The following is a 21,508-nucleotide window of genomic DNA, read 5'->3' as shown; positions in this document are numbered from 1 at the left end:
TTAAATGAGCCAATGAGTGGAATAGATCTCCGAGACTAGTACTGTTCCAGAAAGGGACATGCTGCTGAAAGTGGTATACCACACAAAGTGGTATTTTCTGCATCAGGAGGTGACTGGTAACCCCACCCTTCTCCCCTTTCTTTACATTAGCTATAAACTGTCACTGTCTCAGCCCTGCAGTCTTGTGGCTGCTGTGTAATATTCATATCTACCAATAGGGTTAGAGCTACTTTAGTGTTGCCATGGCAAATAACACTACTGACGGGTATAGCATAACTAGAGCTCTACTATGAAGAATAGCATTAATGGAGGAAGAGGTCACTATGGTGCAGGCAGATGTTTCCTAGAAGCATTAGTGCTGGGCCCCCTCCAAAATGTTGCCATGGGGACCATAATGTTTTAGCTGCACGTCTGTGATGGATTATACCTTGTCCTGAAGTCTGCACAGATGATATAGAGATACAGAGACCTCTTTAGGAATCATACAAGGTCAAAGGCACAATGCTTTCACGCAGGTCAAGAAAAGCAGTGTGGTACCTTTTTGTCTCCATGTTTCGTTATTATGGGATGAATTATCCGTGCCTTGGCTTTGTACTGCTGCTTTCTGTATAAAGAGAAAAAGGAGAACCTTTTTTTTTTTTTTTACATTTATATGCTGGCTCTCACTCCTTGGGATTTTTTTTTACTTCAGTGAGGATTCATAGACGTGTAGATGTAATCATTTATCTAGTATCATGGGTCCTAGTCCTCATCCCTCCACCATCTGACCAGCAGCTCTGAGCCATGTGACCTCAGTCCACAATTGCACAGAAGCCAGCAACAAGCGTGGAAAGTAAGGCTGCTACTGAAGGGGTTGGGTCCTGTAGACAGACGCTTAGAATGCCAGCTGTATATTTGCATTTGGGATGTCTGTATTCCGGCATCGGAATTCCAACGGGTGCATGATTTCGGGCAACGGTATTTTGACTGTTGGAATTTGGATTTTAAACACCAACTACATCCCTACTTCAGTGGGAATGTTACAGCTCCCGCCCCCCCTGCAATCTGGCCCTTATTGTGAATAGCCCCTATATAATATAAGTCATGTTTTAATTTCTGTTTTCCCTTATTTTTTTCTCTAGGCCCTCGTGCACAGAAAAAACAAAAACAGGTAAAAAAATAATAATTTTGTTTTAAAGTGAATTGAGAAGAACAACCACTATATCTTATCTTGGTTAATGATAGGTGCAGCATCTCACTGGAGAACATTGGCCATGAGAGATTACTCAGTGGCAAATCGCTATGCAGTGCTGTGTGCTGAGTGATCAGCACATTACCCTTTGTGTGTAGGCCCTAATAGTTTATATTCAAGGATGATTAAAACATGTAGTGGGATCAATTCTCGAAATAGAGCAATAGACAATAGTGATGAGGTTGAAAAAGGGTTATCGTTTCCCTCAAATCCATAACTATGACTGTCTGTTTCTCAAATACTGTATTTATATTAACCTCAGTGTAAGAATCCAGAGCACACACATACACATATATATATATAGGGGCGGGGTGGGTGTGACCTTTTTTCTGTGCTAGTAATGGGGCAGCGCTTCTATGGTGCCTTGCTGTTAATAGAGGTACAGAAGATAAGGACAAGACCGGAAAGAAAGTAGAAGTGCGCCCAATGTTGTTTTTCCACCACAGAAAATACACAATGATAAAAATCTGTTTTTATTCAAGTTGTTAATACATAGAGTTTTGCTTCAATATGCAAAACTAAATTTCTCTTTCAATGGTCCTGGTGACACAGCTCAACACTGGGATGTAGGAGGGTCCGAAGGAGCCAGGCACCTATCCTAAAGCTTTAGAGGGTAGGCTCCTCCCCTACTGCATCCCTGGACTCTTCAGTTCGTGTTAGGTGCCCACTGGAGTGGGTGCTATTCTAAAGGGCTGCGGGAGCAGCCGAAGAAATAGAGTAGTTAGGGGATTTTTTATTATTTTATTAACTATTGCCCTAGCTAGGTAGGCACAGTGTGAGGATTCTCATAGTGAATCCTCACACTGCTAGCGCAGCAGGAGCTGACAGAAGCGCGTCCTGTCAGCTCTCTGTGCACAGGGTAGACGCTGTCTGGCCTCCCTGTGCAGCGCTTTTAGCCTCTTTTATGAGGCTGCCTGGGCTCCGGAGCATCCTGAAACCGGCTCCACAGTTAGGTGGGGATCATGGGGGACAGGCGCTCCGTGATGGCGGCGGCCATTTTATGCGGAGCTTACACGCTGAGCTCCTGACTGAGAGGACAGCAGCGCTGTGACAGGCATGTTCCAAGTGGTCCCCATTTGAGGGGGAGACACTGGAACAAGGAAATCCTACCTAAGGAGCGGCTAGCTGGGGGTGGTTGGCGCCAAAAGGTCACGGACCCCGCAGCAGCAGGGACTTTTGGTCTCTTCCTTCACTCTGACTTTGGCGCCTTTCAGAACGCTTGCAGCGGAGCTGAGCTGGCTAATTGATCCTGGCAGAGTGACTTGGATTTCCTGGGCATCGCTTCCCCGCAGTTGAAACCTACAGACAGCTAAGTGACTGGGTGCATTGACTTTGTATAAGCGCTTGTACAATTGTTTGCACTGTGTATATTGAGATATATATATTTTTCACTTGCATCATGTCTGAGCATCAGGCTGTGGTTTTGGGGGAGGGAGCCCTTAGTGCACTGAGCGCGTGCAATGTTTGCACACAAAAGTTTGTCCCTGAGCAGATGGCCAAGGGGGGCTTATGTATTACTTGCGCTGATGTGAGACCCATGGGCAGTGAACACCATAGGGCAGAGCAGAGTGAACCTGCGTGGGCCAGTGCCCTAGGCAGGTCTGTAAACGCTTTGGTGCAGCTTCTGGACAGGCAGAGTGATGTGCTGGTAGAATCACAGAGACCTATGCCATCATCTCAGCAGTCGTCTGGCTCCTTGCCTCTTACCCAGGCAGATCCTGCGCTTATTCAGGTGATGCAGGATACTGCTAAGGGGATCAACAGATTCAGTGAAATACTGGACAAAATGGATGATGTTGCAGGGACCCCTAAAAGGTCTTATGCTATGCCTAATGTGGTAGAGGAGGAGGAAGGAGAGTATACTGACACACCCTGGGACCAGGGTGATGATTTTGAAGAGACCTCTGCTGCTGGTATAGAGGATCTCATTGTAGCTGTAAAACAGGCGTTAAAACTGTCTGTTGAGGATAAGACCCCTGTTAAGGGTGTTTTTAAGCGACAGCGGAAGGAGGCTGTTACTTTTCCCTCAGATGAGGGGTTACAGGAACTATTGGAAGGGGCTTGGAAAACCCCAGATAAGAGGCTACAGATGCCCAAGAGATTCCTTAGTCTGTACCCCATGCCGGAGTCTCATTCTGAACTCTGGGAAAAGGTGCCTGTTGTGGATGCTTCAGTGGCACGTTTATCAAAAGCTACGGTATTGCCTGTACAGGGTGGTGCAGCTTTTAAGGATTCTGTGGATAAAAAGCTCGAGGGAAACCTCAAAGCTATTTTTGAAGGGGTGGGGTTTACCCTGCGGCCCCTTATTGCTTCAGCCTGGGTCTCTAAGGCCATTATAGAGTAGGCTGGTGAGTTATGCACCATGCTGCAGGCTGACCCTGGTGCTTTGCTGGTAGCAGAAAAGATTAAGGCCGCTGCAGAATATGCGGTGGAAGCAGAAGAGGAAGCTCTTAAAATGGCTACCAGAGTGTCCACAGTCTCTATAAATGCCAGGAGAGTGCTCTGGCTTAAGGCCTGGGAAGCGGACAATGAGTCCAAAAAGGCCCTAGAATTGTTAGCTTTCAAGGGAAAGTTACTTTTTGGTTCTGAGCTTGAGGAGATTATAAAACAAGCCACAGGCGGCAAGAGTACTTTTCTGCCGGCCTCCTCAACAAAGCAGTCATCCAGATTCGCTGCTTTTAGGCCGTCCTTTCGGCCCTCCCCTAGAGGTGGTGCGTCCTTTCGGGGACAATCGTTCAGGGGAAAGTTTCAGACCTCCAGGGGCAAATCTCAAAGGTCCAAGTTTGGCTCTTTCCATAAGAAGCCTGCCTCTAAAGGAGAGGATAAACCCTCCGCATGACTGCCTGGGGATAAGCCCGGCAGGGATAAAGGTGGGGGGGCGTCTCACACACTTCAGGGACGCTTGGGCTTCTCTAGACCAGGATTCCTGGGTCTTAGAGATCATTACCCAGGGTTACAAAATCCCTTTCAGAGGGCGGCCTCCGAAGAGGTTCATCCCCACACCCATACCAAAGCAGGCGCTCCTGCGCACAGCTCTGATGAGAGCGGCTCATTCCCTTTTGAAAAAAGGGGTGGTAATTCCGGTTCCCAGGGCAGAGTGGAAGAAAGGATTTTACTCCACGCTGTTCCTGGTGCCCAAACCAGACGGGTCTTTCAGACCAATACTAAATTTGAAGTCCTTAAATGTTCACCTATGGGTAGACCATTTCAAAATGGAGTCTTTGAGGTCTGTTCTCCTGAGTCTGGACCAGGGAGAATTTCTGGCGTCCATGGATGTCCAAGACGCATATCTGCACGTTCCCATTCACCCGGAACATCAGACGCTGTTGCGATTTGCCATAGGAGATGCATTTACAGTTCCGGGCGTTACCCTTTGGGCTAGCAACCGCGCCAAGGGTATTTACAAAGATAATGTCAGTGATGGCGGCAGTGCTGAGGCTCAGGGGAATCACAGTAATACCCTATTTGGACGATCTCCTGTTCAAGGCAGAGTCAGCAACCCTGCTTCAAAGTCACTTGAAAGAGGCCATCAATTTTTTGCAGGCTCACGGCTGGATTTTAAACTTACAAAAATCTCAGTTGGTACCATCACAGAGGATCCAGTTCTTGGGAGTCATACTGGATACCCATCTCCATCGGGTATTTCTCCCGGAGATAAAGGCCAGGGATCTGGTCACTCTAGTTCAGGAGATTCTCAGAGCTCCGAGCTTGTCAGTGTGGAGGTGCCTCAAACTCCTGGGGAAAATGGTGGCGTCATTCGAAACGCTTCAATTTGCCAGGTTCCACTCACGAGTATTCCAATGGAACATTTTGTCAGCCTGGTCAGGAAACACTTTGACCATGAAGACGGAGTTGATAGTGCTGTCTGCGGACACTCGGGACTCCTTGAAATGGTGGACAGAGGTAGATTCCCTTCAGTGGGGTCGGTCATTACAGACCTGGGACTGGTTGGTAGTAACTACCGATGCCAGTCTCAGGGGCTGGGGGGCAGTAGCCCTGGATCTCAGGCTGCAGGGCCTGTGGACGGCAGACGAATCAGTGTTACCAATCAACATCTTGGAGCTGAGAGCTGTCTGGAAAGTGATTTCCTTGGCGGGAGACAGGTTAAGGAACCTCCCCTTGAGGATTCAGACCGACAATGCCACAGCTGTGGCGTATCTGAATCATCAGGGAGGTACACGCAGCAGATTGGCCATGTGGGAGGTGTCCAGAATCTTCCTATGGGCGGAACAGAATGTTCCTGCCGTATCGGCTATATTCATTCCAGGAGTGGAGAATATAGAAGCAGACTTCCTGAGCAGGGAGGAGCTCAAGGAAGGAGAATGGAGCCTACATCCTCAGGTGTTTCACCAGATCACGGCAAGGTGGGGAACTCCGGATTTGGACCTAATGGCATCCAGGTTCAACCATCAGGTGCCCAGGTTCTATGCCAGAACGAGAGATCCGCTAGCAGAGGCAGTGGATGCCATGACTACTCATTGGCAGGGAGACCTTCTTTATGCATTCCCTCCAATTCCAATGTTAGCGAGACTGTTGAAGAGGGTACAGGACCAGAAGGTTCCGGTGATCCTTGTGGCCCCAGATTGGCCAAGGAGGTCTTGGTACTCGAGGCTTCAGAGGTTATCAGTGGATTCATGGCGTCTACCTCTGAGACCAGACCTGTTAAGACAAGGCCCATTCAATCACCTGGATTCCGATCGATTGATTTTGACGGCTTGGTTATTGAAACCGCCATTTTAAAAAAGAAAGGATTTTCTGATGCAGTAGTGCAGACTATGATAAAAGCCAGAAAAGCTGTTTTCTTCGGCAAATTATTATAGAGTCTGGAAGACTTATATTAGATGGTGTGAGAGGCAAAAAGTTCACACATCTCACTTCAAATTATCAAAAATGTTAGATTTTCTACAAGATGGATTTTCTTCGGGCCTAAGCCTTCAGTCGTTGAAGGTGCAGATTTCGGCCTTGTCCATCTATTTTCAAAAAAGAATTGCCATTTTACCGGAGATTCAAACTTTTTTACAAGGGGTATCCAGACTGAAACCCCCTTACAAGCAACCAGTAGCACCTTGGGATCTGTCACTGGTTTTGGATTGCCTTCAGAAGGCACCTTTTGAGCCTTTAAGGTCGGCTGACTTTAAGTTTCTCACGTGGAAGTTAGTGTTTTTGTTAGCAGTAGCATCTGCTAAAAGGGTGTCAGAGCTGGGAGCTTTGTCATGCAAACCTCCCTTCTTAATTTTTCACGATGACAGGGCTGTTCTGAGAACAGTGCCGCAATTTTTACCGAAGGTAGTCTCTGCCTTCCATTTAAATCAGGAGATAGTTCTACCTGTGTTTCAACCCCCAGAGGGTTCCAAGAAAAGGGACAAGTTGAAGACTTTGGATGTTGTGCGTGCCTTACGCATATATGTGGACAGAGTGAAGAGTGTTAGGAAAACTGACACTTTATTGGTACTGTATGACGTACATAAAATTGGGTGGCCTGCATCTAAGCAGACCATTGCTAGGTGGTTGCGTTCTGTGATAGCCTTTGCATACACCAAAGTGGGTAGGCCTGTACCGGCCAGAATAAATGCGCATACCACCAGGTCAGTTGCCACCTCTTGGGCGGTCCGACATGGGGCCACAGCTGAGCAGGTTTGCAGAGCTGCCACTTGGTCATCTGTTCACACATTTGCCAAATTCTATAGATTCCATGAGTTCGCGTCGGAGGACGCATCATTCGGGCGAGCAGTGCTGAGAGCTGCAGACCTGAGCGTACCCTCCCAAAGGACCGGCTCTGGAACGTCCCAGTGTTGAGCTGTGTCACCAGGACCATTGAAAGAGAAAAAGGGATTTTTGTAAGAACTTACCGTTCGAATCCCTTTCTCTGATATGGTCCTGGTGACACAGCGATCCCTCCCTTACGCTCAGTAAGTATGCCAGAAGTTCATGATGTTCATGTTAAAATGGTTAAAAGTTAACAGTTTCTGTTATAGAATGTGCATATAATATGTGCAGGCGTTTGTACTGAGTTAATGTATTCCAGTGGCTTTGAAAGATTGAACTGAAGAGTCCAGGGATGCAGTAGGGGAGGAGCCTACCCTCTAAAGCTTTAGGATAGGTGCCTGGCTCCTTCGGACCCTCCTACATCCCAGTGTTGAGCTGTGTCACCAGGACCATATCAGAGAAAGGGATTCGAACGGTAAGTTCTTACAAAAATCCCTTTTTCATAAAATCATATAGATCCAACACCAGAAAGTAGTTGTACAGAATCGACCCTACGCGTTTCGTCCGTTAGGACTTTCTCAGGGGTGATCTGGATCTAGGTGGTGAAACATGTACCATAAGTCAATTAAATGTTTACTACAGTACCTCAATGTTATACGAGGTCAAACTGACCACTAGAGGAGGAAACTAGACAAAGAAGGGGGTTTGAAGAAATTAGGGAGGGATGTAAAAAAGTCCAGAAAGTTATGGGCCCCATACATCAGCAATTAATTGTGACCATCCTGTGAGATCTGGAGATGATTGCCACAATTAATTTTAGATGTGTGGGGCTCCCCCTTTTGGCAATCCCAATTCAAAATTAATAGGGATCGCAATCGATTGCTTAATCAGATTTTTAAACATGTTTAATAATCTGGTATTATCTGCGGATCTTTTTTATATGTGTGGGCATTCCCAATTCGTCTTCTTCATCTATTTACATTATGAACAGCTGAAATGACAATCGATTGGGCAATTTCCAGATATGAAGATGCAATCTTTAGATGGAAAAATCTGCCGATCACTGAAATAAATCTGTAATGTGTGGGCAAGTCAAATAGATTGTATAATCCATTTATCTGGCCAAAAAATCCCTGAATCTGGAAATCCATTAATTGTGATTGCTGATGTATGGGGCCCATTAGTTGGGATTCAATGTCCCAAAATAGATGTATTTAAAAGCATATTACACACCTAATCCGGTCTAAAAAGGGTGAGCTGTAGCTCTCAGAACATTCATTCAAAAACACTTTGTGTTATAAAAGGCTGATAAAATCAGGCTCTGGATCGGACACCTTGTCAAACAGAAGTATTAAGCTCCATAGTAACCTATAAACAAGTGTAGTCACAATAAGCCCGTATTTATGATCTTGGGGGACTTAAAATAAATCATACAAAAATGTAAATATAAATAAATAAAAAATAGATATACCAGAAGTCAAAACCAATAGAGCAGAAGAAATGGACACTCAGAGGTGAATATCACTAAAAACAACCGTTTTAGACAGGATAAATCTGAACCAAGCTTTCAATGGAACGTTCTGGAAATAATGGTACATTATTCGTAATTCATGACTCGTTAAGATAGTTATACAAACATCATCAGACTTTGAGCGACAATGTGCACATAATTACATATAAGTGAACATTTTTAAGACCATGATATCAGTAGTACTATTGGGTGCAGAAGCAATATATACAAACTGTGCAAAAAATATTACAAGTTGTGCATAGTTTAACAGAGTGACATATAGATAGAACAGCAAAATTCCACAAGTAGAAACAAAATCCATACAGCATTTAAGATATGGGACCAATTAAGTGCAACCTACCGGTAATCCTGGAAAGATCTGTGTCCCCAGTTGAAAGCAGCATGATCCCATACCAAACTGCATTGGTTTAAATACCCTTTTCCTATATGATCACTTCCTGCGTCATAACACTGGGACACAGGGTATACGTGTAATTTAGAAACTAAGATCCCAACACTGGATGAAAGGAAAAGATAATAAGCTTAAATAAAGTGAAAAGTGTAGTTCATGCATTTAATGCCGCCTACTCCACACTCCGTTGGGTTTATTTCATAAGATGGGAGTTCTATTTCAGATGGTATGTTGCTATGGGCAACCAATCAAATTCTAGCTATTATATTTTAGAAGGTGCTAAATAAATACGAAGTAACAGTGAGCCCCAGTGAGTCTATAATACACTGGAAAGCAGAAGTGCTATCTTGGTTTTCTCTTATGTCCATAGGATATACTAGGGAATCAAGTAGACAATGGGGTATAGATGGGTCCATAGGAGCCAGTGCACTTTAATAAAATTCAATATCCTGTGTGCTGGCTCCTCCCCTCTATTCCTTGGAAATGGTTTTTATTTTATTTTTAGACAGTACTGGCTCACTACCAGTCTGTCTATAGCGCTGAGGTTGTTCATGGTACAACCTCTTTCAGGGTTAATGGTCTGTGACCCACTGACAGGACTCCGTTCCTGAAGGGTGATGCACAGCAGTTGCATGGTGACTAACGAGCGCACCCGCAGCTCAGCGCCAAACACAGCGCTGCCGAGATCTCCACAAACGGGACTTCCCAGACTGTCTGGCAGTAAAAGCGCTCTCCTGAACAGTGAAGCATCTTCACTATCTTGGGGGCGGAGCTTCTGGGGAGCGGTACCAGCAGCAGCCGGCACCATCTTCTACAGGGATACAGGCACTGCAACTATGCAGCATTGGGGCCCTGATACACTGTGCTGGTAACATGAGGTTATAGGGGCCATATTGAGAGTCGATAGTCCTGTTGCAGGACACACTCTTCAAGTCTGTGTTTTACAAAAAGCCTGGAAGAGATAAATCTCTCCATAGGGGCTTCTGTGACGGTTCTCTCTCTCTCTCTCTCTCTCTCTCTCTCTCTCTCTCTCTCTCTCTCTCTCTCCCTCTCCCCACCACCCCTCTCTCTCTCTCTCCTTCCCTCTCTCTCACTCCCTCCCTCCTTCCTTCCCAGGGTCTGGGCAGCTGGCTGGGAGGTCATACCTTTGCATTGTATATATGAATATATAGGTACAGTTTATTTTTACTGTTCTGTTCTATTAAAAGGCAGTATGAGCAGTAGCAGTGTTCAGGAGCCTGCTTGGCTAGAGTTTATAAAGGTTTATAAAGGATATGATGTCCTCCGTTTCCTCTGAACTTGCAGTTGCAAAGGAAGAGAGACTGGATCTGCAAAAAGACAGTCTCTGATTTAATGGCTGCTCCCTCTACACATAGGTCACAGCCTCCTAGGTTAGCTCCTCAGAATCACACACTCCCCCCTCTCCTCAGATCTAACTCAGAGGAGGGAGACCAGGAGGAGGGGGACGTGGATATTCCTGAGGAAGCTCATTCTCAAAGAGTAGAATCTCTTATTTTTGCTATTAGGGAAGTGCTCAATCTCCCCGACAAGGAGGACAGGAGAGTATGGGAAAATACACCGGCAGTTTATACTTTTGTGTTCCGTCTGTCCAAAAAGATAGATTTAACTGTCCCGTGATTGGCCTCCCTATAAGACCCTGGGATAGAAAGTTAGACACTACTTTAAAGGCTATTTATGTAGTAGCAGGAGCTTTGCAGAGGCCTGTCATTGCTGGATGTTGGATCACAAAGGCCATTAGCAAATGAGCCGCTGCGGTCCAGGCTGACCTGCAGGAGGATGTTCCTCAAGTGGACATGCTTACACTTCAGGAGTCGGCTGACTTCTTATGTGAGGCCCTAAAAGAGATAGGCGTTGTGGCTGCATGCATGACTACTATGGCTGTGTCTGCCCGTAGAACCTTATGGCTACGCCAGTGGGCAGCCGACCCCGAATCAAAATTGGGGGATTGGGGTAGAAGGCTTTGTTTGGCAAAGAACTTAACAAGTAGATATCGCAGGCCACTGCGGGGAAATCTACTTATCTGCCATGGGCACCTCCTTCTGAACGACGGAGCTACCCCGGTCCTTCCCTGCAGTCCTTTTGTACCGCTAGGTTTTGGTCAAGAGCATGAGGAGCCTCAAATGCTGCCAGAGGCACCAGAGGAAAACCCTGAAGACCAACCACAGCAGGTTGTCAAGAGCAGGGACTTGCCACTGGTTGTTAGGAGCTGCACGGGCAGCGCCTCCGCTCGCCCGGCAGTCTCCTCTGAAGTTCTTCCGGCGGTTGCCGGGTTACCTCGACGCCGTCGCGTCATCAGCCGGGAGCTTCCGGCAGGCAATGACGGACATCAGGCTGCCGGCGTACAACCCCTTCCTCCCCTGCCGCAGCGGTTGCCAAGGCGACGGGGGACGCCTGGCGGCCGCAGGGAGGAAGGGGTGTGCATGACGCCGCACGCAGCGTCAGGGTAGCGCTTGGCGCGCTATTTAAACTGGATTGCTGGGGCACTCAGACGCCGGCTATAGCTCTTGATTTGGCGTCCTGAGTGTTTCCGGTTCCAGGTTCCTGCCCACTCTTGGCTCCTGTTTCCAGTACCTGTTCCTGGCTGCCTCCAGGATCCTTGCCTGTGTCTGCCTGCCGATCTCTTGGTTTTCAGATAAGTTGGGAGATTCCCACTCCTTGCCTCCCTTATTGTCATTTATCTATTGTATCATCATACTGTGTATTGTTACACCCGTCAGCAGTTCTTATTGTATCATCATACTGTGTATTGTTACACCCGTCAGCAGTTCTTATTGTGTCAGCATATTGTGTATTGTTACACCCGTCAGCAGTTCTTATTGTGTCAGCATATTGTGTATTGTTACACCCGTCAGCAGTTCTTATTGTGTCAGCATATTGTGTATTGTTACACCCGTCATCAGTTCTTATTGTGTCAGCATACCGTGTATTGTTACTCTTGCTTAGCATCTGGGTACACCTCGTGTATAGTGATACTGGTCAGCTTGGTCACGGTACATTGTCTTGCCCGTTGCCCACAGAATTAGCACAGCGGGTCCCAGCTCAGTCCGCTATCCACTGACACCCCCTCCGTGGGGCAGGGTGGTTCTCGCCTCCTTGGTTGTTATGTAGATTTCCCCTTGTTTACCTCTGGCCTTGGCGGCTGCGTTGTCATTAGTAAGACCAGGTGGCATCGGGGTGGGAGCCAGACTAACGGGCTCCCACGAACGCGGCTATTATTGGTGAAGGTTAGCTTAGCACGCATCCGCCAACTCCAAGGGGTGACAACGGAGTTAGGGTAGGCGAGATCTCCCTGTTCCTAACATTATAGCCGGCCCCATACTTCATCCAACTTCCAGTCAGCTATCATGGATCCGGCCCAGCAGGCTGCTAATCACGCTTTAGCGGGGCAGATGCATACTCTTACTCAAGAGCTTCAGAAATTGACCCTCCGGGTAAACTCACAAGAGGAACGGGTACAAGGGGTCTTATCCTCATCCAGAAACCCCGAACCCAAGTTGAGTCTCCCGGACCGGTTTTCCGGGGAGCGTTCCCAGTTTTTTAACTTTAGAGAGTCGTGTAAACTTTATTTCAAACTCCGCCCGGCCTCCTCCGGCTTGGAATCCCAGCGTGTGGGAATGGTCATCTCCCTGTTACAAGGGGACCCTCAGACCTGGGCGTTTGGCCTTCCCGCAGGGTCCGAGGCCCTTACCTCTGTGAATGCTTTTTTTTCTGCCATGGGGTTGCTTTACGACGACCCAGACCGTGCTGCCTCAGCCGAAGCCAACCTGAGGGCACTACGGCAGTGTCAGAGTAACGCAGAGGCTTATTGTACCCAATTCAGGAGGTGGGCCATTGACTCTGGTTGGAATGACCCAGCACTCCGTAGTCAGTTTCGCATCGGCTTATCTGAAACGTTAAAAGATGCATTGGTTCACTACCCTACCCCGACCTCCCTTGATGAAATTATGGAGTTAGCCATCAAGGTAGATCGGAGGTTCCGGGAACGCCAGAGGGAGAGGGTCTCCGGGGTATATCCCTCCACATCACTGGGGGAGCCCTCGGAGGTTGCTTGTGACGAACCCATGCAGATTGGGGCTACACGTTTACCTGCCGCAGAAAAGAATCGTAGGAGGCTGAAGGGTCTCTGTATGTATTGTGGAGGTCAGGGTCACCGTGCAGTAGTCTGTCCGTTGAAGGCGGGAAAAGACAGGGCCTAAGTGGGTTTGGGGAAACTCACTTGGGCCTATCTTGTTTTTCTCCCCTAGACTCGATCATTATTCAGGTTTCTGTCACCTGTAATAACTGCACTATCGCTACCACTGCCTTTGTTGATTGCGGTGCAGCCGGCAATTTTATTGACAGGGGTCTGGTTTGTTCGTTGGGGCTCAAACCCATTTCCCTGGTCAATTCCTTGTCGGTTTGTGGCCTGGATGGTCAGCCACTCGCCAACGGCAGTGTTACCGCGTGCACTCCTCTCCAGCTTTCGGTGGGGGCTCTTCATTCGGAAGAGATTTCTTTTCTGTTGTTTCACTGTCCGCTCACGCCACTCGTCCTGGGGTTACCATGGCTTAGGAAGCACAATCCCAGTATCGACTGGACCACAGGAGAAATCACACGTTGGGGCTCTTCCTGTTCTGATCATTGTCTCTCTCTTCCTCTTCGTCTTGTCCTTCCCGTTTTTTCTTCTTTACCTGTACCCTACAGAGACTTTGCCGATGTGTTTTCCAAGAAGGAAGCAGATACGTTGCCCCCTCACCGTCCCTTTGATTGTACTATAGACTTAGTTCCCAATGCCAGATTGCCCAAGGGACGTCTATATGCCCTCTCAGAACCTGAATCCCAGGCCATGGATTCATACATAAGTGAGAGTCTTGAAAAAGGATTCATTCGTCCTTCTAAATCTCCCGTAGGTGCAGGGTTTTTTTTTGTTGAAAAAAAAGATGGATCTTTGCGTCCCTGTATAGACTATAGGGCCTTGAACAAAATTACTGTAAAAAATTCCTATCCGTTACCACTCATCTCTGTTTTGTTTGATCAAATCCGGGAGGCGATGGTGTTTTCCAAGATTGATCTTAGAGGAGCATATAACCTCATCAGGATTAGAAAGGGAGATGAGTGGAAGACAGCCTTTAACACACATTCAGGTCACTACAAATATCTTGTGATGCCGTTCGGCTTGGCCAACGCTCCTGCAGTCTTTCAGGATTTCATCAATGAAGTACTCCGGCCGTACCTGGGGGTATTTGCTGTGGTTTACTTAGACGACATTTTGATTTTTTCCAAGTCACTTCCTGAACATCGGCAACACGTCCGCCTGATCCTTCAGAAGTTGCGTGAAAATCAATTATACGCCAAACTCGAAAAGTGTGAATTCGAAATTGCTCAAGTCTCTTTTCTGGGTTATGTCATCTCTCCTAAGGGTTTTTCCATGGACCCCAGCAAGGTTCAGGCCATCATGTCCTGGGCTCGTCCAAACAATCTCAAGGCCATCCAAAGATTCTTAGGATTCTCTAATTATTACCGGAGATTCATCCGGTCCTTTTCTGACATTGTTGCCCCCATTGTGGAACTGACTCGCAAGGGAGCCAATCCAGAAGTTTGGTCCCCACAGGCCGTCGAATCCTTTCATAAGTTAAAGAAGGCCTTCTGCTCAGCTCCTGTCTTACATCACCCGGATCCCAGAATTCCTTTCATTGTGGAGGTTGACGCCTCGGATGTAGGGGCTGGAGCTGTCCTTTCTCAGAAGGACATTCATGATCAGAAAATTCATCCTTGCGCCTTCTTCTCCCGTAAGTTCTCCTCAGCCGAAAGGAACTATGATGTCGGGAATCGTGAATTGTTGGCCATTAAGTGGGCCTTTGAGGAGTGGCGTCATTGGTTAGAAGGGGCCAAACACATCATCACTGTGATCACTGACCATAAAAACTTAGCCTACATCGAGTCTGCTAAACGATTAAACCCACGACAAGCCCGGTGGGCGTTGTTCTTTACCAGGTTTCAATTCATCATTACTTTCAAACCCGGCCCCAAAAATGTCAAAGCTGATGCGTTATCTCGTAGTTTCCAGACTTATCAGAGTGCTGGACTTAAAGATACACCCATTGTCCCGTCTTCTGTCATTTTTGCGGGTCTGACTCAGGACTTGGCCTCCCGTGTCCTGGCTTCCCAGCCCTCTGCTCCTCAGGGGACTCCACATAATAGACTGTTTATTCCTAAACACCTCAGAAGATTGGTCCTCAAAGACTTTCATTCCAGTAGGGTCACTGGACACCCTGGCGTTACCAAGACCCTTGAGCACTTGTCCAGGGTGGTTTGGTGGCCCACCATAAAACAGGATGTTGCTCTGTTTATCTCTTCTTGTCCGGTATGTGCTCGACATAAGTCTTCCAGATCATCACCAGTGGGTACACTCCTGCCGTTGTCCATTCCAGAAAGGCCATGGTCCCATATTTCTATGGACTTCATTGTCGACCTTCCTTCTTCTACTCGTTTTACCACCATTTGGGTCACGGTCGACTGCTTTAGCAAGATGGCACATTTTATACCCTTGCGTAAACTCCCCACTGCTAAAGAGTTGGCACAGCTCTTTATCTCGCATATTTTCAGACTCCATGGCCTTCCCTTGGATATAGTTTCAGACAGGGGGTCTCAGTTTGTGGCCAGGTTCTGGAGAAGTTTTTGTTCCGGTTTAGGAATACAGGTCAGTCTTTCCTCCGGGCATCACCCACAGTCCAACGGACAGACCGAAAGGGTCAATCAGGCCTTGGAGCAATATTTACGCTGCTTCGTCTCCAAATGTCAGAGCAATTGGGCCGAACTGGTACCTTTGGCAGAATTTGCTTATAACAACTCTTATCATGTGGCCTCCAAGAGCTCGCCTTTTTTGTGTAATTTCGGGTTCCATCCCAAGTGCAACTCCTTCTTTGTTCCAAGGGATTCCTCTCGGCCGCCCTTTTCCACAGTGTCCTTCCTTAGGAAGTCATGGCAAAAGGTTCATTTGGCTCTTAGGCAGTCTTCAGCACGTTCAAAAATTTTCTTTGACAAACATAGGAGACCATGTTTTTTCCGAGTGGGGCAAAAGGTGTGGTTGTCTACTCGCCACATCAAGCTTCGCCAGAGATGTCCAAAATTAGGGCCCAGGTTCATCGGTCCATTTTTGATCACGGCTCAAGTCAATCCGGTGGCATTTAGGTTGCAGCTCCCCAGAGCATTGCGGATCAATAATGTCTTTCATTGTTCTCTTCTTAAACCAGCCTCGATGGCTCCCCAATCAGGGCCTGCTCCGAACCGCAAACCAGTCCTCATTCAAGGGCACAAAGAATTCATAGTAGAGCAGATATTGGATTCCAAGGTTGTTCGGGGTCAACTGAAATTTTTGGTCCATTGGAAAGGGTTCGGAGAAGAGGAGAGGTCTTGGGTGCCTGAGCGATTGTTACATGCGCCCAGGCTCAAAGCAGAGTTCTTTAAGACCTTCCCGTTCAAACCTGGGTCTAAGGGTTCGGTGACCCCTCCTCAAGGGGGGGGTACTGTTAGGAGCTGCACGGGCAGCGCCTCCGCTCGCCCGGCAGTCTCCTCTGAAGTTCTTCCGGCGGTTGCCGGGTTACCTCGACGCCGTCGCGTCATCAGCCGGGAGCTTCCGGCAGGCAATGACGGACATCAGGCTGCCGGCGTACAACCCCTTCCTCCCCTGCCGCAGCGGTTGCCAAGGCGACGGGGGACGCCTGGCGGCCGCAGGGAGGAAGGGGTGTGCATGACGCCGCACGCAGCGTCAGGGTAGCGCTTGGCGCGCTATTTAAACTGGATTGCTGGGGCACTCAGACGCCGGCTATAGCTCTTGATTTGGCGTCCTGAGTGTTTCCGGTTCCAGGTTCCTGCCCACTCTTGGCTCCTGTTTCCAGTACCTGTTCCTGGCTGCCTCCAGGATCCTTGCCTGTGTCTGCCTGCCGATCTCTTGGTTTTCAGATAAGTTGGGAGATTCCCACTCCTTGCCTCCCTTATTGTCATTTATCTATTGTATCATCATACTGTGTATTGTTACACCCGTCAGCAGTTCTTATTGTATCATCATACTGTGTATTGTTACACCCGTCAGCAGTTCTTATTGTGTCAGCATATTGTGTATTGTTACACCCGTCAGCAGTTCTTATTGTGTCAGCATATTGTGTATTGTTACACCCGTCAGCAGTTCTTATTGTGTCAGCATATTGTGTATTGTTACACCCGTCATCAGTTCTTATTGTGTCAGCATACCGTGTATTGTTACTCTTGCTTAGCATCTGGGTACACCTCGTGTATAGTGATACTGGTCAGCTTGGTCACGGTACATTGTCTTGCCCGTTGCCCACAGCATTAGCACAGCGGGTCCCAGCTCAGTCCGCTATCCACTGACACCCCCTCCGTGGGGCAGGGTGGTTCTCGCCTCCTTGGTTGTTATGTAGATTTCCCCTTGTTTACCTCTGGCCTTGGCGGCTGCATTGTCATTAGTAAGACCAGGTGGCATCGGGGTGGGAGCCTGACTAATGGGCTCCCACGAACGCGGCTATTATTGGTGAAGGTTAGCTTAGCACGCATCCGCCAACTCCAAGGGGTGACAACGGAGTTAGGGTAGGCGAGATCTCCCTGTTCCTAACACTGGTTCCTTCCTGCTACGGGGATCTACTGGTAGGGGCACAGCTACAACACTTCAGTCTGGTTTGCAGGGCTTCTTGTCTGCATCTCCGGGTGCTCTACCTGATTACTCAGGGGTACAAGATATGTTCGCATCTCTCACTCCTCTCAGATTCTTCAAGTCAGGCTTGCCAGTTTTACAAGAATCTCAGAAGACTCTATTAGAGGCCATCCAAAAACTGATTCAGTTACTTAAAAACTTTCAAGTTCAAGATGGAGTCTTTAAGGGCGGTGATTTCGGGCCTGGAGGAAAAGGACTTTCTGGTATCATTAGATGCCTATCTCCATGTACCAATTTGGCCGCCTCATCAGCCTCATCAGGCTTATCTTTGATCTGCAGTTCAAAAAGACCACTATCAATTCTGGGCCTTGCCCTTCGGGCTGTCTACAACGCCACGAATATTTACCAAGGTCATGGCGGAGATGATGCTATTTCTTCGTCTGAATGGGGTGAATTTTGTACCTTATCTGGAACGACCTCCTGATCAAAGCCTCTACCAGAGTCCTGTTGGAGCACAGTGTCCGCAACCACCTCCACTCTATTGTGTATTTGGTACTACGTCTGGGTTCTCTGGAAGAATATAGATAAAGCAGAAATCTCTACCTTCAAACGCAACTGGTGTTAATTCCTGCGGTACAAACGTTTTTTAAAAGAGTACTTAACATCCAGACCCTATTTGTTTGACTGGTGGTGCCTTGGGATCTGAACCTGGTTTTGGAGTTTTTACAATCCTCATGGTTTGAACCTCTGTCCTCAGTTGATATCAAGTTTCTCACGCAGAAAACTGTTCTATTGCTGGCTTTGGCGAGGAGAGTTTCAGAGCTGGGGGGCCTTTCCTGCAGAAGTCTGAACCTAATCTTTCAGCTTTGTACGAGGCCAAAGTTCCTACCAAAGGCGGTGTCGGCCTTGCATATCAGACAGCCCATTGTGGTACCAGCGGTCACGGCTGGTTCTGCTACTCTAAAGTCGCTTGATGGGGTTATGACTTTAAAATGTTTCATGGACTGCTTGTACCAGAAAATCATAATTTTTTTTTCCTGTTCAAAGCCAACAAAATTGGCTATCCTGCCTCAAAACAAACTATTGCTACGTGGATTAGGATGACAATTCAGCAGGCGTACACACAAGCTGCTGTCCAGGTCGTGCTTTTATTTCAGCTTATTCTACTAGGTCGGTGGGCTCTTCTTGGGCGGTTGTCCGAGGAATTTCAGTTCTGTAGTTCTGCAGAGCGGCAACTTGGTTGGGTACCCAACTCCTTTGTAAAGTTCTATAGGTTTGACACCCTGGCCTCAGAGCATCTTCAGTTCGGCAGTTCTGTTCTTCAAGGGACTCCGCAATCTCCCGTCCATTGTGGGAGCTTTGAGATGTCCCCGTTGTCAACTTGATGCCCGAGTATACCCTATGGACGTTAGAGAAAAGAGCATGTTATATTACCTACGGTGAATCCATTTCTCGTAGTCCATAGGGTATACTGGGCGCTCTCCGCTGTGCTTCGTTTTCCCTGTGTTGGTCAGGTTTGATTGCCTTTTTTTTTTTGTCTTGTTATACTGCTTGTATGTTGTGTTTACTTCTACTAATGTTTCTCCTCTCTGAGTATGACCGTCTCCTTCTTGCACAGTTTTTCCTAGACTGGGCTGTGGGAGGGGGCATAGAGGGGAGGAGCCATCACACAAAATGTTGAATTTTATTATAGTGCATCAGCTCCTATGAACCCATCTATACCCCATTGTCTACTTGATTCCCCAGTATACCCTATGGATAAGAAAAGGATTTACTGGTAGGTAATATAAAATCCTCTTTTCTGCTTTGAAAGCTGACAACCATACACTCTAATTTCTATTGGTCGACATCATACTGCCATACCACACTGGAATGCCTAATCTCATTTCATCTTGGAAGCCAAGCGGTGAGTGGCCAGGCCAATACTTGTATATGAGACTTCCAAGGAAGGAGCAACAATTTTTGGCTGCACTTAGAGCAAGTAGACCAGGGGTGGGCAATAAGCGACCCTCCAGCTGTTGATGAACTACACATCCCAGCATGCCGTGCATCAGTTTCAGCATGGCCAAACAGCAACACTAAGGTAATGCATGCTGGGATGTGTAGTTCATCAACCGCAATAGGGCCGCTTATTGCCCGCCCCTGAAGTATACTGTAAAAAATCATATTTATGTATTTATTATTTATTTCCCAAAATTATTGCTTTTTTCTGTGAGGGTTGGCACCTTTTTTGTTCAAATGATGCGACAGTCCAGATATAGTAGACAGTATTTATACTTCATTTATATTGCAATTTTGTAATATACGCACATCACAACCCGCGACATCACATTCCCTTTTTTCTTTTGTTGACTTCCAAAGAATACCTGGTGCAGTAAATTGCACCACCCATCCATGCAAACATCAGAAATAATGAAGCCATCTTCAGTTTAAGCATGTGTAATTTCACCACCAGACACAGTGAACACAGCTATTCATCCTTTTCTTCCAAGAGTACCAGTTACCACCTATGCATTAGCAAGCATAGGTGGTGTACTGCTCCAATAGCAATGGTTATTTTTGATTGATTGAAAACATTATTTAATTCATTGCTATGGAATAAAAAGTCAATACTTTGTCCCCTATCTTGATATTTGCTATTACAGCATCATCTGCTGAAATAATTGTTTGGGGATATCATTGCGCCTTTTTATTTAACTAAGACTAATTTTAATGAGAAATAATCACCTCCACTTGATTGTATATTATGTATAATTGATACCAATTTGCTTTTTGCTAATTTTAAGTGATATTAATAAAAGTTATGTATTAATTATTTACATATCTCAACCACATATTTAAAAAGGTGCCCTGCAGTGAAATAGGGTCCCTTGGCGATGGGCTGTAAGCTTAAATGCATTGATCAATACATGAACTAAAACCCAATTATTTATTTGATTATTTGTATATTAATGTGAGTTAGTTTATTATGGTAAGTGTTGTGCCCCCTGTATCAATATCATATATGTGTCTGCGTCTGTTTTCACTTCTGGATGCTTTACATATATGTATAGCAAGCATAACATCTCTGGGGTATGACAAAGGATGGGGTCACTCAAGCAAGTATAAAGGGAAAATGCATCTAATTTGTTGTTTTTTTAGGGTGAAAATTCTTCACGCAAAATGTGCTCCACCCTTCTACATTCTCCAGTGGAAATAGAGTGCTCATTTAAGGGTATTCACTTTTTTAAATACATTTTAAAGAACAAGTTTACCTAATATCATGTTTATGTATGTCACAGCTTTTTTTCTTTCGCTAGAAAAACATTTTACCTTGTGCATTTTCTGCAACACTTTACACCTGTCGTTCTGATCTTTAATAATTAATGAGGCCTTTAGACCGGGCCTCCAGAAATGTTATTCACAGCACCCCTAGGTCAGGTAAGATATACAGTAAGTGGAAAGATTTCATCTGAACTTCATATGCTATCCCGCAGCAAAACTTGTCTTATGCTTGGGTTTTTTCAGATGGATTTTTGCACTTCAGATCCTTTCCCCAAAATAATCATACTGAGCTACTGAACAAACCTGATTCAAATCCAAAAATATTACTTACTTGACATTTTTAGATTTAAGATTTAATTATCATTTATGTGCTGTTAAGCTATAACACTTCTGATAGCAAGGCGCCGGTGCTGGTTTTGCCTATTTCTTGGAACAGAAAAGAAGGAAAGGCCTGAAGATGGGAGAAATGATACAAGTGGACAGCAGGTGGTTGGAGAAAGAGGAGGGGCAACAGAGTGGTCAGTGGTAGCCATAACAAGGCGGATACAATAAGGCACATATGGAGAGACATAACTCTCTTATGTCTCTCCATATGTGCCTTATTGTATTAACTAAAGATGACGTGAAACAAACATGAAGGACGGGAGTTGGGGATGGAAAGAATTACTCTTATACTACTTCCATAGCTGTCTTCAGGGTGCCAGGAGTATGTGTACA

The 21,508-nt window shown here is 46.5% G+C and overlaps 2 protein-coding genes across 5 annotated transcripts in view; both read left to right on the top strand.

Annotated features, from left to right (window-relative positions):
- The window catches only part of LOC146060320 (uncharacterized), a 267,579-nt gene that overhangs the window by 53,367 nt on the left and 192,704 nt on the right, over positions 1-21,508 (top strand). The window lies entirely within an intron of this gene.
- Positions 1-21,508, top strand: part of LOC146060321 (uncharacterized) — a 58,048-nt gene that overhangs the window by 1,276 nt on the left and 35,264 nt on the right. The window contains exons 1-3 of one of the 2 annotated variants that reach the window (XM_083173391.1): positions 695-832; positions 1,122-1,150; positions 20,669-20,741. In XM_083173391.1, coding sequence (XP_083029517.1) covers positions 20,690-20,741 — 52 coding nt within the window. In that variant the 5' untranslated portion in view covers positions 695-832; positions 1,122-1,150; positions 20,669-20,689. Of the gene's footprint in view, positions 1-694; positions 833-1,121; positions 1,151-20,668; positions 20,742-21,508 lie in introns of those variants that run through there. The other variant, XM_083173390.1, reaches the window with a different exon arrangement.

Source organism: Crinia signifera, chromosome 2 (assembly GCF_055691185.1).
Source record: "Crinia signifera chromosome 2, ASM5569118v1, whole genome shotgun sequence".
NCBI classification, from domain to species: Eukaryota; Metazoa; Chordata; class Amphibia; order Anura; family Myobatrachidae; genus Crinia; species Crinia signifera.
The sequence above is the reverse complement of the archived record's forward strand: the minus strand, read 5'-3'. Positions and strand labels throughout refer to the sequence as shown.